General features: G+C 47.9%; 1 protein-coding gene across 1 annotated transcript; it reads left to right on the top strand.

The window, feature by feature from the left end:
- The first annotated feature begins 7 nt into the window (after positions 1-7).
- On the top strand, positions 8-13658 carry axin2 (axin 2 (conductin, axil)). The gene is made up of 10 exons (XM_047037691.1): positions 8-837; positions 2373-2504; positions 4666-4768; positions 6636-6776; positions 6894-7426; positions 7761-7949; positions 8215-8433; positions 8845-8967; positions 9662-9820; positions 12209-13658. The coding sequence occupies exons 1-10, from the start codon at positions 17-19 to the stop codon at positions 12333-12335; spliced, it is 2547 nt and encodes an 848-aa protein (XP_046893647.1). The 5' UTR covers positions 8-16; the 3' UTR covers positions 12336-13658.
- The last annotated feature ends 1202 nt before the right edge of the window (positions 13659-14860 follow it).

Here is a 14860-nt window from a genome sequence, read left to right as displayed (position 1 = left end):
TGCTGCCTCCGGAGCCATGAGCCGGGCGCTCACGGACCACATTGCCACTAGTTTTAGAGAGGATGCTCCTCGTCCTCCGGTCCCGGGGGAGGAGGGCGAAGCGCCCTGCTATCCTGGCAAATTCGCAATGATGAGACCCCAGGATACGACCAAATCAGTTCTGCTTGCTTCTCCCAGTTCCAGTGCGAGGAGAAACGAGGATGGACTTGGGGAGCCAGAGGGGAGTGCCTCCCCGGATTCACCGCTTGCCCGATGGACAAAGTCTTTGCATTCTCTACTTGGGGATCAAGACGGAGCTCACCTGTTTAGGACATTCCTGGAGCGGGAGAAATGTGTTGACACTTTAGACTTTTGGTTCGCCTGCAACGGTTTCAGGCAAATGGACCTCAAGGATACCAAAACGCAGCGCGTTGCCAAAGCAATTTACAAGCGATATATCGAAAACAGCAGTATAGTCGCCAAGCAGCTTAAGCCTGCGACTAAAACTTTCATTCGGGATAATATAAAGAAGCAACAAATAGACTCGGCGATGTTTGACCAGGCACAGACCGAGATCCAAGCTACCATGGAGGAGAATGCCTACCAGATGTTTTTGATCTCTGACATATATCTCGAGTACGTGAGGACCGGGGCAGAGAATCCAAGTCACGCTAACCCCAATGGACTAGGCAGTTTGAAACTGCTGTGTGGCTACCTACCCACACTGAATGAGGAAGAGGAGTGGAGTTGTAATGACTTAAAAGGCAAAGCACTGGCTTCCGTTGTTGGACTATCCGCCAAAGCGCTGAGGGCGACAGTCGCACTAAGAACAGTTGAGGTGATGGAAAAAGGGTACAGGTAAGCTTGTCTAACATCTTTCATCAATGAGAGCGTGCTCGTAGTAAATGACAAGAAAAGTGCATTTATTTAAAGAACCGAAAGCAACCACTGAATAGCTTACTAGAATTAATTGGACTGAATGCTTAAAATACCAGTTGGCTCGTTTCCATATCAATGCATTTTCCTCTCACATGGATTGTTAACTTGGTGGGAGAGGGGGACCCCCCCCCCCCCCTCTCCTACTTACTCTGTCTCACACACACACTGACATGAGTATTACTGTGTAGAGCAGCCCTCTGCTGGCGCACACTCCACTGGCTTGCTTCAGTTTCCGGAGATTTGAAATAGTTCTGGAGATAAAGGGATCGTCTTCCAAGGGAAGTTCATTAAGCGGCCCTGGCCTCAGCCCCAGCTAGAATAATAATAGATGACACTGTTGCTACTTTATGCTTAATCCCTGATTTTTGTCATGTTGTCTACTTTCATGGCGCTGGTTCTATTCAGTTTGACATATTGATTTAGTTTTGATTTCTCTTTCATGCATGCATTATTTGCAATTTCAGAACCTCTTCCTCCTTTTTAGGTGTTTTCAACCCAGGCATGTGGAACTAATTTCTCCGTTCTGTCTCCTCCTTCTTCATCTGAATCAGGTTATTCTCCACAAAAGATCATTTTGTGTAGAGTATTGAAACAGCAGCTACAACAGAAAACCTGTGTCTCTCCCCCTAACATTTTTCCTTTTCACCCTGAAACAGCTTTTTCCCCACTGTAATTTTGTCTCTCCCTTTTGATGACTCGGGATGTTTTAAGTTTACTTTTAAAGGGAGAGAGAAGGTAAAAGAAGAAAAAAAATGGGGTGGGGTACAATGGGAAGTGGGGAGGCTCATCATAAAAGAAAGAAAAAGGGAGAAAGGGGTTAGGGGAAGACGTAGGTGGAGGAAAGAATGTGAGGGCCAGCTGTGCAAAATACTTGGCTCTGCGAGCCCCTCTGAAGGTCAGGTTGGAGTTGGGGCCTAGAGCTTTAGTCATGCTCTCTCTCTGTCTCTGTCTCTTTCGTTGTTCAGAAAGAGGCCCCCGCTCCCCCCTTTTCTATTCTGACACTTCCTTTTTTCAGTCATTCCCTGTCTGTCTCTCTGTCATTCCCTGTCTGTCTCTGTATCTCGCCATGGCAAGAATGCATAACAGCCTGCTTGAAAGAGAGAGAGAGGGTGGTAGGGGTGCATTGAGAGTTTGCTTAGGAAGTGTATATGTTTGAGGGGAACAAGGGAAGCTCTAAACAGTTGAAATCAAATTTGTCAGAGAAGTGTCATGGGCCATCACACACACTCAGAGCTATCGTCCACTTGGTAGTCAGAAGAAATGAGGGAGACCTATGAAAGGTAGTGAAAAGCCCAAATTGGGGCCTGTCGCATTTCTAAAGCCCTGGGCCCTGGTGGAAACAGTCAATAAACACACACACACAATCCCCAACACATATTGACCAATTGTGAGTAGAAATCTTATCAAACAGTGTAACTTCGTTGTAACCCAGTGTGTCCTCCGTTGACCATCAGGTCATACAGACGAGGGGACACTGGGAACCCCTACCACGTAGGTTCCTTTGCTCCCGCCACCAGCACCAATGACAGCGAGGCGTCGAGCGACGCCATGACGGACGACTCCATGTCGATGACCGACAGCAGTATGTAAGTTCACCTCATCACGCCGTGGGTCTGCATGCGAAACGTTGTTTACAGTTTAAATGGGGTTATGAGAAGTTATTTTTGGGGAAAAGTGAGATATTGCATCCAAACTCAGTTGTGAATGACAGGGGACTGACATTAGCCTGGCCCTAACCAGACTCTCGTACATTTAATTTGTACAGAGAGTCCGGGATTGCTCCATTGACAAGCGTTAACTTCCTTGAAGGCGGGTATTGAAGTTGGCGGGTGTTGAAGTTTAAAACTATTGGATCTGCCCCTGCCATAACCAATCGCTAGGATTCGCCTTAGCCAATTCCTCCACCACTAACGGAGCTAGCTGGAAAATCAAACTTTTCCCAAACCCCGTGGGGAAGAGGGCCACAACATCATGGCCACCAACAAAACTCAGCAATGTTTGTTCTTGCTCCGGCTCTAACTTCTGGATCTTCAGCAGCGTTGCCACAACAGACCGAATGGCTCAAACTAGGGCATGACATTCACGTCGTCGTTCTCAGCCCTATGTTCGCTGATTGGGGCGCCAAAATCTTTTCTGGCAAAACCCGACTAATATACCGAAAGCCCAAACCTAGTACAGAAGCGAAATGAAAATTGAGCAGAAGTACGTAGGAGGGCAGAGCCAGGCTAGACTGACATGGCCACCGACAAAAAATAACCCGACCAGGCAACCAGCCCAGATGTAGGCAAGTACAGAATGTAGGTCCATTTAGGATCTGGTTCCTTTTCAGCTGTTTGAGAATGTCAAAGCTGGGTTTTGAACTGTGGGCCTCTACTGGTTTACAGACTCATCAGTCCTCACTGATTCGATAAAGGGTAGTTCAGCCTCCATAAAAACCCATTTGTTACCTTTGTGATAATTCTCCTGAAGCCATCACAGTTAAGGGCCAACCAATGCTGTAAAGGGAACATGACAATCTCAGGTCAAGGTCCCTGGTAGTCACAGTGCAATGATGTCATCCTAATGGCAAGGGAAGCATGAGCAAGCGAAAAAAACAAGTCAGAGTGTCCGGAACGCAGAGGAAAGAGCATCTTTACAGCCATAGGAGCAGTGACGGCGTAATATGGCTGCCATAAACAGTTTTATGATGTGGAGTCTCAGTGCTGGGGCATATCTGCAGACGGCTCACATCAAAGAGGGAATCGAGATAGCCCCGAGCCTCCACTGTAGCTGGGCCACAGACCTGCATGCACACACTGTACTTTGCGCGCACTGGGACAAAAGCAACGTTAAACAGCCGGTAAAGCGTTTCCTGGTTGTCGGCTCCCTCCATTTGATTAGAATATTTCCTCTTCTTCTAGGGATGGTTTCAAAGGGCCCCAGACACACCAGCAAAAATGTGAATCTCATTTTCAGATAAAGAATAGAATACGGAAGGGAGGGGGGGGGTGTTAAGATTTGACTTGTATCTTATTTATGGATTTGCTTGGACGCTGGGGAATGCAGCTGCCAACTTCAAACATTACCTTATCTTACAAACCAGCCTTTTGATGTGCAGAGATCAGAGGATGACTAGTGCTGCTTGCCAAATGAAGATTGGAGCGTGGGGGGGGGAGGGCATACGACTGTGAGATTTCAAAGCAACAGTAAAAAATATATATATATAAATGTGTGTGTATGTAGAGATGTATATGTATAACCCGCCAAATAGTGCACTTTGGGCTGGGCTGGGTCACCAGGAACACAGCAGTTTGGCTGGGGGGAAAGATAGGAGACTTGGCTTGACTGCATTGTGGCTTAGTTGTCAGAGCCAAGGTAAAGAAGATTAGTGCTATGTTTCATAGCATTTTTACCCTAACCAAACCAATCTTATCAAATATATATATATATATTTTTTTTTTAGTAAGTATTGAATCCTGTTCATATGTGACTTCTTGATTCATACAAAAATGTGAAGCTGGGTTTGTATAAAGAACTGTTATTTTTTTGGAGCATGGTTGTTCTACAGTATAAACCAAAAAGCCCCCTCCCCCACTACTTTAAAAGTTAAGTAATGTAATGTTATGGTTTGATTGCGTTTCAATGTAATATAGTTTGCCTACTAGGCAGCTAATACGATGCATCCTGATTGGTTATGTGGGTTTAATTTGTGTATTTGATTGACGGAGTGACCTGTGTGGTCTCCCCCCCCCCCCCCTCTTCTCCCAGAGATGGAATCCCTCCATACAAGCTGGCCTCTAAGAAATATCTCCAGAGAGAGATGCAGCGCAACATGAGGATGAACAGCCAAGTCTCCTTGCCTGTCTTCCCTGTAAGTACAAACACAAACACACACAACTTAAAACAAATCTGGGAACAGAAAACATAATTATTTCCTTAGGCTCTTCAAGTGTTATGCTTCTTCTAAGTATAGTACCACCAACTGTATTCCACATCCTCCATTCAACACACAGAACAACAAAGATCAGACAGCGAATCAGATGTCAAAGACCCTATTGCATGCATGCCACATACATACACACACACACATTGTAGACATACCACCCCTTGCTATCTTTGGTGTCACCAACACCCCCCACAAGGTTCCTTGAAGTCTGCGGGAGCCAGGCTTCTAAGCTGTTTATCGCTCTGCGTTCTAAACACACCAGACTTTCTCCACAGTGATGAAGTAAATACAGAGAATGGGGAGAGATGGGGGAGATCTCTCACTGCTTTATCCTGGGGGCTCCTGGAAATCAACCGCACGCACACACACACTGCTTTGATCAGAGGATGAATGGAGGCAGAGCACAGGAAAGTGACAACTTCCAACAGCGCAGGCCCCTTTTTTTCTATACCATGCCCCCACCCCCCATCCACTCTCTTGCTCTCCTACCCGCTCTCACTCCCCCCCCCCCCCCCCCCCCCCCCCCCCCAACGAGGGATGTGAGGGAAGAGTTTGAGCATGTCATGTGAGCTCTTGTTGGAAGGGTGGGGGTGGGGTGTTGGGGAGCTGAGGGCTTCAGAAAGGGTGAACTTCAGTTGGAGAGACGGATGAAATGTAGGGAATAAGAGGGGAAATGCAACTTTCTCAACTTTTCAACACTGTTGCTGTCTGATCCTGGCACTCCATATTCTCTATATCTCACCAGTCACTGTGTCTATATTACCCTCTCTCTCTCTCGCTCTCGCTCTCTCACTCACTCTCACCCCTTGTCCTCCCTCCCATGGTTTGGCAATGGCTGCCATTCCCATGGTGCACCAGCCCCAGGCCACATCAGTCAGCCCCTCTTTCTTTCCTCTGTATCTATTTTCTTCCCTTCATCCCTCCTACAAAGGGACCCCCCCCCCCCCCCAAAAAAAAAGTTACATCAAGAAAGGCTCAGTGCAAAAATGCTTATGGTAAAAGGAAACACACGTGCGCGCAAGCGCACGCACACGCACAGGGGGATAGTGTCGCCACTGTACCTCAAAGGTGCCCAGCATGCAAAGGAGAAAATAAATTACCTCAGTTCCTCTGATCTCCTCCCATTTCACTCTTCTCTCTACCCCTCCCTCTCTTTTTCTCCTGCTGCCTGTACCCATCTCCCCATCTTAACTTTTCCCCTATTTTAATCCCCCTCCCACTCCCGTCAATATGTGACTTTTATTCCTAGATGTAAAGCCATGGTGTCCCTCTCCCCTCCCTCTCCCCTGCCGTCCTCCCTTGCTCCCTAGCGAGTGTTTGATATTTGACGAGGGGTCCCTTTGAAGTGAGCAGACTTCAGAAGCGGCCCGCCGACAGCTCAGTGGCGTTACAGAGAGGGTAGGAGGAGGGTAGAGTGTCAGCGCCCCCCCGTCAAGGCACCTCGGAGTGTGACTGACTGCCACTGGATGGGAGGTGGCTGAGGGGACGCTGCCAGACCAGTGTCAGCATGGGCACAGGGGGAGGACATGGGCTGTGTGAGGAGGGAGCAGAGATGAGGGGCAGAAGGAGGAGAAACAAGAGCAGGGGGTGGCAGAGGAAGAGACAGTGAGAGAACACTCAACAGGAGGGACAGAGGTGGAAGATGGAGCGTGCACCCCCGTCCGTTTCACAACAACTCAAGTTTTTTCCTCCATCTCCCTCCTCCGCCCATCTCTCTGTCTATCCCTTTTGTCCTTCTCTTCCAACCTCTCTCTCTATCCATCTCTCCTCACTACTTGCTCTCTCTCCATAGCGTACAAGGCGAGCTCCTCAGGAGATGCCTCCTGTGCAGCCTGTGGTCTTTGCTGCCCAGCTCATCGCCCGTTTGGAGAAGCTAAAGAGAGAGCAGGAAACCATGAGCTCCCTGGAAGAGAGGCTGCAGCAGATTCAGGAGGTGTGTGTGTGCACGTGTGAATGTTAATGGAGATGTCAAAACATCTTTCAGCTTTTTCGTGTCGTTTAGGGAGGTCTCTTCACTGACTGATCTCTCCTGTTGTCTGTCTCTTTTAAGGAGGAAGAGAGGGATGAAGCTGAGCTGTCATCTGGCAGTATCCCCCTTCTTCTCTCTCCCCACTCCCACCCCCTGGCTCTCCTCCCCCCGGGCCACACGGATGAGGACCCACAGGCCATCCTGGACGAGCACCTTTCCCGTGTCCTCAAAACCCCCGGCTGCCAATCCCCCGAGGCCCCCGCCCGCCATTCCCCCCGCACCCGTTCCCCAGAGCACAGGCCTCCTCTCCGGGGAGAGCTGGGAATCAAAGCCCATGCTTCTCCTGGGGCCTGCTCCAACTCCAGCCCCAGCCTAGGGGCCTTCCCATCAGCCTTAGGCCCAGGAAGGGCCCTGGTTAGCAGGCAGAGCACCAAGCACATCCACCACCACTACATTCACCACCACGCTGGGCCCAAGAGCCAGGAGCAAATCGAGAAGGAGGCGGCACTCCGGGTGCAGTGCCTGGGCCCCACGGGGGGCGAGGGTCAGTCATGCCAGCGCAGCCGCAGCTTGGGCCGAGAGATGTGTGGCGGCAGCAGCGCCGACAGTGCAAGGTGAGTTTTTATTTACTGTTACTGTCCACCTTGAATGTCCAATCTGGACTACGATAATATTTATAATGGCCGCTGTATATTACCTTGGATTGTTGTTGTTGTTGTCTGATGTGCTTTTACACATCTACCATGTGTACTGTTCTGTGCCATGCCAAATTGCCTCTTGCAGGACATTCTTCAGGACAAGTTCTTTAATTCGGTTAGCCCCTTCACCTTCCCTCTCTCTCCTCACCACCACCATGTTTCCTCTCCTCTAAAGAAGCTTCAAGAAGGACATTGCCGGTGTTTTCCGTGGCCCACAGACTAACCAACTACCATGTCTCTGTCTCCTCAGCTCGAGACGGTCCAAGTCTCTGTCCAGACGCACGTGTTTCTTGGGGGCAGGGGAGGACGTGGCGCCGGGTTGCGGAGGCGACGGCAGCCCCCCCCTCCTGCTGCTGCCCACAGACAGTGCTGACCGCTCCCAGAACGTGTGGCAGTGGATCCTGGAGAGTGAGCGCCAGGGCAAGCACAAGTCCCACAGGTGAGACCAGGCCTGTCCATTCGGCTGTGTCTGAACTTCAAGTCCCACCTGTCCTTGTTTCCGTCTCCGTCTGTTTGTGTGTCTTCTTCCCACTATGTCTTCTCACAGGCATGTTCCTCAAAAGCTTTCAGAAAACCTTAAATGACAAATACCCAGAACCTGTTACCGCAACCCTCACCGTGAACTACATTTCCCATCGTCCCACACTTGTATTTCTAACTCCATTGGTTGTTTTTGCTCCCCCCACCCACCACCACCCCTGCAGCACCCAGAGCAATAAGAAGTCATACGGCGTCGGTGCCTCCTCTTCGCAGACCCATACGTGGGGCGGCGGGGGTAACTGTGCCCACTTGAGGAGCCACCAGCCTGCCCACCCCTTCGTCCAGGACCCGGCCATGCCCCCCCTGCCCCCACCCAACACCCTGGCCCAGTTGGAGGAAGCTCGGCGGCGCCTGGAAGAGGTCTCCAAGCCCCCCAAGCAGAGGTAGGCAGACAAACACTCACTTAAGTGTTATTGGACTAACGCACTGTACTGACATCCATTTTGTGATCACTGTGGTCCCTGTCAGTGGCTAAAGCCCTGTATGCATGAGAGCTGCCGCAGGTGCACTTGAATGAATCAAGTTACAGGAACAGGACTGAAGACAAGGTCACACACAACCTACCTACACCATATAGTATTGCTGCCAAAGCCATTGTGTTTTCAATAATTTACTTTAGTTTTATCAGGAAGCGTGGTCATTCTCTTCAGTATGAAGAGTATACATGCTAAGCCTTGTGGGTAGTGCAGTGCACAGTGTCATTGGTTGATTACAATTGTAGATGTGCAATGTTGACATCTAGAGAGACTTAATTAACCAAAACGTTTTCTTCTCCTGTCCTCTCTTTGCATCAGGCATGCAACGTCAAGCCTTCAGAGAGAGAGGAGCAACCTAGTGCCTGTCCAGAGCGGGGGCCTCACCCCCCTGGCACACCACCAACCTGGTCCCGCCCTCTGCCCTGGCCTCCAATCAGAAGAGTACGCCCCGTGCATCCTCTCCTGTCCTCCTCTCTGCTCCTCCTCCTCCTCTCAGCCCTAATTCCATTTTCAGTGTACTTTACCCTTTTTAACTCCTCTTACCACGTAGACACACACACACACAGTAGAGCAGCTGACAAGGGTGGGCTCTTTTTGGACAAGGGACTTTTAAGAGTGTGTATGAGTGAAGTATGGCCGAAGCCACCAGACTGTGGCCCCTCTTTCATTTTTTTTTTTTTATTGGCTGACCTTTAGTCCTGCCAGCTGGATTGTGCTAGCAGGCTAGCTGTAGTGCTGCTCTGAAGCGGCGCTACAAAGCCTTGGACACCGCTAAAGGGGAATGGATTATATACTGACCCCACCCCCCTCCCCCCTCCAGTTCCTCACACACTCACTCACAAAACACTGGGTCACACACTACAAAGTAGTTGTGGACACCAAGGCTGTAGTTCTTCCTCGTCCTTCTCACTCTCTGGCTGAAACATGACCTATTAGTAGGAATGCCAGGCACATAATATACCTTTCCTGTCAGGATTTACTGGTTGAGGTCAATTTGAGGCCTGCTCTGTCTTTAGTATAACCCTGGTGACTGATTCTCTTCATTAGGCTTTGCACTGTAGCACAGATGTGTGTGTGTGTGTGTGCTCATCGGTGTTTACTCTGTCTCCCTCTTTCTCTGTCTCTCTTTTTTCAGAGCCAGGGAATCACGGCGGCCAGCGGGCTTGGCAGGAGGCGAGACAGTGGTGACGTACTTCTTCTGTGGTGAGGAGATCCCGTACCGGAGGAGCATGAAGACCCACTGCCTCACACTGGGACACTTCAAGGAACAGCTGCGCAAGAAGGGCAACTACAGGTGGGACGCGCACAGAAGCCTTACGCGTAACACAAATTAAAACTCACACACAGGTTTACAGAATGTAGAAAGGAAAGCTCATATGAAGTTTAGTTTTACAGCAAAGCATCTACAGCCAGAGCAGCATCATCATCAACTGTGTGTGTGTATGTGCGTGTGTGCGCACACCTTCCTCTGTTCATAGTTAAGCAGAGAGGGCAGGCCGAGGGGGATGGGAGTGCTGGAGAGGGGAAGGGGGAGGAGCAGAGTTAGAATCGGGGCGATTTGGTCACATCTGGTATTGATTTTCATGGATACATTTAATACGCATGGCTTTGAAGCTTTGGCCCTTTCATTTCACCAACAAACACTCACACAAACGGCCAGTGTGCAAATTCTTTACCGACGGTATCAGGGGTTGTCTATTTGAGGGAAACTTTGAGTGAGTTTCCTAACGTCCACAACTTACATTTCAGTCAGCTTTTTGGCCCGGTAGTTGAATTTCAGCCATGTTTGATTTGGACCCGTCAGTCCTGTTAATGAAGCTACTGGCTGGTAGCTCACATGCAGCCAACCCTGTTGTGTCGGTGAGTGTAGGAAACTATGCCAGCAGGCCTATGATGGGGAGTGTCTCCTCAGAACAAGTATGTGGACACAGTAGGCCAATGGGTGGGCTTCTCCCTCAAAGCCAAGAAGGACAGGATTTGGCACACATTGTATCCATTTGCTTACTGTGTACTTCACCCCAAGACCTTTGAGTGAGAAGGTAAAGACCCCCCTGTTGAGGTATATGTTTCCTTCTCCCCTAGTTTCCCCTCGTCCTGCTCCTCCCTCTCTCCTCCTACCCCCATGTTGGGAAGGTGCAGTAGGCCTCGGCTTGCAGTCAGAGGGAGTGTGTGGAGTTGGGTCTTTCAAAAATGGCAGCCGTTCAACAAAGAACAGTACAGCGAGGCCCTGCCAGACAGTATTGGTGCCAGATGTTGCTGCTGCTGCTGCACAGTCGAGCTTCCAAGACTGCCACATAGAACATGTTCCAATGGAAAGACTGCTCTCTCTCTATCTATCTCTTCCACACCCCCGCAGCACATTTGATCTGTCCCCCATCAAATTTTTTTTGCAGAAAGATGACCCCAAAAAGCTGGCTCTCATCTGGGGGGGTCTGGTTTCTTGTCTATAGTCTCCTTTACTTTTGTAGTATTTGAGAAAAGTACAGCTCCTATTATTCTGACAAACGTATAAGGATAGTTGGGAGACCCTTTGTTCTTTGTTTAGTGAAGTGTTCCAATGTTGGAAATGGATGTCTTTTAAAGGTGACCACCCGTGAGTGTGTGTGTGCTGCGAGCAGTTTGTTTTCAAGACTGGGGCTCTCTTTTATGAGCATTGTTTGTATGACTCCGTCAGCCTCCTCTCATAAAACATACACTGACACAAACACACGGACAAGATGTTGGAATTTCAACACACACACACCCCACACATGGACTAAAACAAGGCATTTTTCCATTACAGAGTTAATGACTAAAGTACCCCCTCTGCTGGGTACTCTTCCTCTGAGATGGGGGGCTTCATTACCAAGCTAGTGAAGTCTTGGCTAACGAGAGGACCCCCACCCCTCTAGGGTTGTCTGGGGCCCTTCCTATAGTTTAGGATGGAACCTTGACCCATTTGATCAGCAAGACTTTGTCTTTGTCTCCCTCACTCACTGTCTCATTCACTCTAGCTCACTCTCTGTCCATCATTGGTCTGTTTCCCGGGTTCCTCCCTCTGCTTGTAGTAAAACAGACCAGGAGACGTGTGTGTGTGTGCTTATGTAGGCATGCATGGGTGTGTTCTTGTGACTCGGGGTTATGACAGGCAGACTCGCAGGCACCCAAAATTTCAGCCTTTGTGAAAGGAGCCCTTCATTTGAGCTGGGGCCTAATTGGCCCCTGTTATCCAGGGAAGCATGGAGGAGGGAAGGAGAGAGGGAGGGTTCAGAAAGAAAGACCCTTATTTAAGATAAAACCCTTTAGGAGCATAGACCACTCCTTACTAAGTAGCAGCATATGGCCTGGCCAGTGGCTGGGTTGTGTGTGTATAAAGTGGGTGTTGAAGCAGTAGAGAGATCAGAGGTGTCTCTCCAGGATGTCAAAGGCAACCCCCGACCTTTGGAGGTCACCAGTAGCAGTGTATTTTGGCCTTCTTAACCCATGGACCCATGGGTTAACCCAAGAAAGCCAAGAAACACACTTGTGCACACATTCTCCAATCCAATTTTGTCAAGCCAAAATATGTGTTAATACAAAGCAAATGTCTTTTCAATGTATGTGTCATGAATTCGATTCAAGCTGTGAACCAAAGTCCTACTCTAACTGTGGTATTATGGTTGGACTTTCATGCCCTAACCCACCCACCTTCTCTGTGTTGTAGGTACTACTTCAAGAAGGCCAGTGACGAGTTTGAGTGTGGCGCTGTGTTTGAGGAGGTGTCTGACGACAGCTGCATCCTGCCTACCTATGAAGGCAAGATCCTGGGCAAAGTGGAAAGGATGGACTGAAGATGACCACAACCTCTCTCTCTATCTATATAGCTAGCTACAACAATGGGACTGCTCTATTGAAGGAACCCTGGTCTACGAAAGAGAGAAAATGCACAGAGAGTAAGAGTAGTGAGATGGGCTATTAGTAAAAACATCCCTCGTTGGACACAGGAATCACAGAAGATGGCAAAGTGTAGAAAGCAGACTGCAAGCTTCCAGGAGAGGCCATTCTACAGTCTAGGTGAATGAGCACTTAAGAAAAAAAGAAAGAAAGAAAAGCTAAACAAGTGGTTAGGACAAACATTTCTGACTTCTGTCCTGCCTGAACCTGCCTATACCAACACCCTGAAATGTGGAATATATTATGTATATGCAGGTGTACATGTACATGTGTACATTGTTTATATTATGATGCGTCTGTCAATATATAAAGATCTATATTGCTATTTATTAATAAGCCCCTCACTCCCCCCTCCCACTGTCCTGCGATTGGACAAGCTGCTTGGAAAATAAGGAGGTGTCGCCAATATTAAAATGGCAAGATTCAACTTCTTGGCCTTCCTCACTGCAAGTCTCCCCTTGTTCTTAAACTTTAACAGGAATTTAGCCAATCAGATTGACTTCCTGGTTCTAAAGTTATGCCCTTAAAAGTCAAAGTCTTTCCTACCAAGGTGCTATGTATGTGTATTTATCAGTCCAGATGGGCCCATGTGAGGAGTCTACTTCATGGAAGTGGACACGCCTCAACATTTGGGACACTTCCCAAGTCTCTCAAAGCCACCAACCACGTTGTGTCCTAGTGCCTTTGTTTATGTGGCCCTGGCATTGCACAGAAGGATTTTAGGATCATTCAATCATGCCCCAATACAGTCCCTTAAAAGTCTTAAAAATGGCGGCGGAAATACACAAAGCCACATACTGTATAGTGTACTAGCAACAATAGCTCTGCAATGTCCAAATGGATAACTTTTGTGTTTGTTTCAAATTGAAGTCTCTTGACTTCCACCTAATTGTAATGTCCACAGCAGAGATGATGATAAGGATACACAATGGCCGTAGTGTTTAACTGAGTACAGTAGCTGTGCCTACATGGATTCCATGCCGTGTTCTGCCCTGTTTCCAGGGTATTTTACTCCCTTGGTTTTTTCAAGGGGCTTTATGTTGGAAAAATATATTTGTATGCCTTTTAGTATCCTGTAATCACATTTTATAATATTTTCATGGCGTCTGGGATCCACAACTGTAAATTATGTATCTAACAGAGCTCCAATGGAAATATCCCTCGGTACTGTAATTATTATGAGATGTTAAACCTTTATTAAAATATATTTTTCAAATTAACATATGCACTTTTTTCTTGTCAGGGTATTGGGAGGGATGTGATTGTGTGTATGTCCGATTATGTTAGCATGTTCACTTACACACTTAAATTCAACATGCCCACTCAGACACACACACACTCTATCTGCATCCAATAAACTGTGGCCCCTTGATACTGAAAATGATTTGCCAAATTTGTTCCCATTATATGCTATTAATTCACTCCCTGTTGGAAATTAATGAATGCAGAATTAATTTGGCCACCAGAGCCTGTGTGTGTACTGTATGTGTGAAAGAGCTTGGAGAAAAGGGACTGTAAACATCTGCCTGTGTATCGCTGGTGTTGATGAGGGAGATTGAATTAACTTCAATTTGAGCTTTGCTGTTGTGGTTTAGTGTGGCTCAGCCATGCAGATTCAGTGAGCATGTCGGTTTTTTATCTACCTCAGTTGCTTCCCCATTTTTACAGAAAACAGTTCCGCAATTTAAGTTGTGGAACTTTATGGGGGGAAACATAATTTCAGCTTTTCCTCGAACAAGTCAGGTAGCTTCCATTCAGCCAAGACTTACAATATCATATGCCCATGTTATTGGGCTAGAGTGTGCCTGTGAACCGCATGGAAAAGCCAGGAACAAGTGCCTTTTAAGTTTAGACAGACCTGTCTGTTCCTGTGCCTGTATGTACTAGATGTTCAGGATTTGCTCTTCTAGCATGGGATGAATTGTCCTGTCTAAGCTCAATGAAATTTGAGCATGTGCTTGTTGTGTGTTTGTGTGAAATTTGTAGATGGGCTGGCCGCCTACTATGTCCACATCCAGTGTACCTACACCCTGTTATCTTGAGGTGTTTTTCAACCAGTCTTGCTTGCTGCGTGTGTTCTCCAAACGAGGCTAAAAGCAGACCTGCTGTAGCTATGGAAGACATGATAGTAAGAGAGAACAGGAATGTAAAGGGGATGATGAAAAATAAATGAAAGACAGAAAAGGGGGTAGAGAGAGAAACTAAGATGATCCGTAGCCTCAGGATGCTTCAAGATAGGCCTTGATGTTTGTTTTGAATGGCTGAAAATTGTCTCAAAAGACAAGGTTGCATAGAGGGAAATAAAGGCTTTCTAGCCATGCAATTTTGCCAGTTTCCTTTATAGTGTACATTTTTTAACCTAAAGAGTAAAGGGAAAATTTGAGGTAGAACAAAAGATAGATAGGGATTACTGGTCATTCTA

This window comes from Hypomesus transpacificus, chromosome 17 (assembly GCF_021917145.1).
Source record: "Hypomesus transpacificus isolate Combined female chromosome 17, fHypTra1, whole genome shotgun sequence".
NCBI lineage: Eukaryota > Metazoa > Chordata > Actinopteri > Osmeriformes > Osmeridae > Hypomesus > Hypomesus transpacificus.
The sequence above is the reverse complement of the archived record's forward strand: the minus strand, read 5'-3'. Positions and strand labels throughout refer to the sequence as shown.

What these genes read in the sequence shown, in the direction of transcription:
- axin2 (XM_047037691.1), top strand. Translation starts at nt 17, where the DNA reads ATGAGCCGGGCGCTCACGGACCACATTGCCACTAGTTTTAGAGAGGAT. An exon ending in TCGATGACCGACAGCAGTAT is followed by an intron (nt 2,505 to 4,665) that starts GTAAGTTCACCT and finishes CTCTTCTCCCAG; the next exon opens with AGATGGAATCCCTCCATACA. An exon ending in CCTGGCCTCCAATCAGAAGA is followed by an intron (nt 8,968 to 9,661) that starts GTACGCCCCGTG and finishes CTCTTTTTTCAG; the next exon opens with AGCCAGGGAATCACGGCGGC.